At 43.2% G+C, this 1,654-nt stretch overlaps 1 protein-coding gene across 1 annotated transcript in view; it reads left to right on the forward strand.

Moving 5' to 3' along the window:
* LOC143416103 (protein NLRC3-like) overlaps nt 1-1,139 on the forward strand; it is a 19,169-nt gene extending 18,030 nt beyond the window's left edge. Inside the window, exons 7-8 of the mRNA XM_076881483.1 lie at nt 331-377; nt 526-1,139. Of these exons, the coding sequence (XP_076737598.1) occupies nt 331-377; nt 526-1,064 (586 nt within the window). The 3' untranslated portion in view covers nt 1,065-1,139. The remainder of the gene's footprint in view (nt 1-330; nt 378-525) is intronic.
* Nucleotides 1,140-1,654: the final 515 nt, after the last annotated feature.

The following is a 1,654-nucleotide window of genomic DNA, read 5'->3' on the forward strand; positions in this document are numbered from 1 at the left end:
CAAACTCTGGAACAGTCGCCCTTCACATCAGGTCGTCACCAACACTGGACATTTTTAAAAGCCGGTTGGAAACACATTTGTACTCTGTAGCTTTCAATCCTGACCAGTCTTTATAGTCATTACTGTGTATGTTTCCTATTTTCTCTCTACTCTGTGCAGCACTTTGGCTCAAGCTGTTTTTAAATGTGCTGATAAATAAATGTAGATTTCTTTGAATAAAACAGTGGAGCCGAGCTTTGAGCTCAGTGTGTAACAGTGTGTGTGTGAGAGCCATGTAATGTCCATGTGTGCATGCTGACTGTGCTGCTCTGACCCCCCTCCTCCTTTCAGGGTGGAGCCTGCTGGAGTCCGATGGTTGAGACCAGGTCTGAGGAAGTGTAAGTGTGTTTTTAATGGGATTCATGAAAACAAAGCAGCACACATTCAACCATCTTCATCATGTCAGGAGTCATCATCAAAGTGTCAATCAATGAACAGATGATGGATCAATAACTGCAGCTGGATTGTGTTTGTTCTCTCCATCAGATTCCTGTCAACTCACAATCGACACAAACACAGTGAACACAAAGCTCCAACTGTCTGACAACAACAGGAAGGTGACACGTGTGGAGGAGGTTCAGTCATATCCTGATCATCCAGACAGATTTGATTACTGGAAACAGCTGCTGTGTAGAAATGGTCTGACTGGTCGCTGTTACTGGGAGGTCGAGTGGAGAGGAAGAGTTTGTATATCAGTGAGTTACAGAAGCATCAGAAGGAAAGGAGACAGTTATGACTGTGTGTTTGGATACAATGATCAGTCCTGGAGTCTGATCTGCTCTGATGATGGTCCTCGTTCTGTCTGGCAAAATAAAATAAAAACATCCATCTCCTCCTCCTCCTCCTCCTCCTCTGTCTCTAACAGAGCAGCAGTGTATGTGGACTGTCCTGCTGGCACTCTGTCCTTCTACAGAGTCTCCTCTGACACTCTGATCCACCTCCACACCTTCAACACCACATTCACTCAAACTCTTTATCCTGGGTTTAGGTTCTTGTCTCGTGGTTGCTCAGTGTCCCTGTGCTGAGTGGAGTGTAAAGAGTGTCTCCTGTTACAGAAACACTCTGACTGTTGAACAGATAGTTCAGTCTGTACATGTCTGTCTCTTTCACTCACAAACACGTTTTCAGATTCATGGATTCAATCAGTTGATGTTTGAAACTCTTCTAAATGATTCCTTGTAAACTTCTTCAGTCACAAACAAACAGGAAGTGATGTCACATGTGTTCCTGTCCACACAGCAGAATGAGTCTATTGCTGACAGTGATGTACAAACAGAGTGAGCATTTCTGAGGCCCAAAATAAACTGAGTAGTTCACTGAATGAACAATGGACTGTGAGCTCAGTTCCTTCATCATTAGTATGGATTATATATGTATATGTATTATATTAGTATCATATATATCAGGTGCTGCTGCTTTCAGTCATTGTGCAAATGTGCTGTTTGTAAGCTTGTAAAGCTGCAGTCAGCTGAGACTGAAGAAGTCACCTGATCAGTGAGCAAACGTTTCTGAAAACGTCCAGATGAACAGAATCAACCTTTTGGGATCAGCCAGCAATGCAGCATCATTGTTGTTCAGCTTCAGAGGTTTGCAGGAATGAACTGATGACCAGAAA

The sequence above is a fragment of the Maylandia zebra genome, unplaced genomic scaffold (genome assembly GCF_041146795.1).
Source record: "Maylandia zebra isolate NMK-2024a unplaced genomic scaffold, Mzebra_GT3a scaffold11, whole genome shotgun sequence".
NCBI lineage: Eukaryota > Metazoa > Chordata > Actinopteri > Cichliformes > Cichlidae > Maylandia > Maylandia zebra.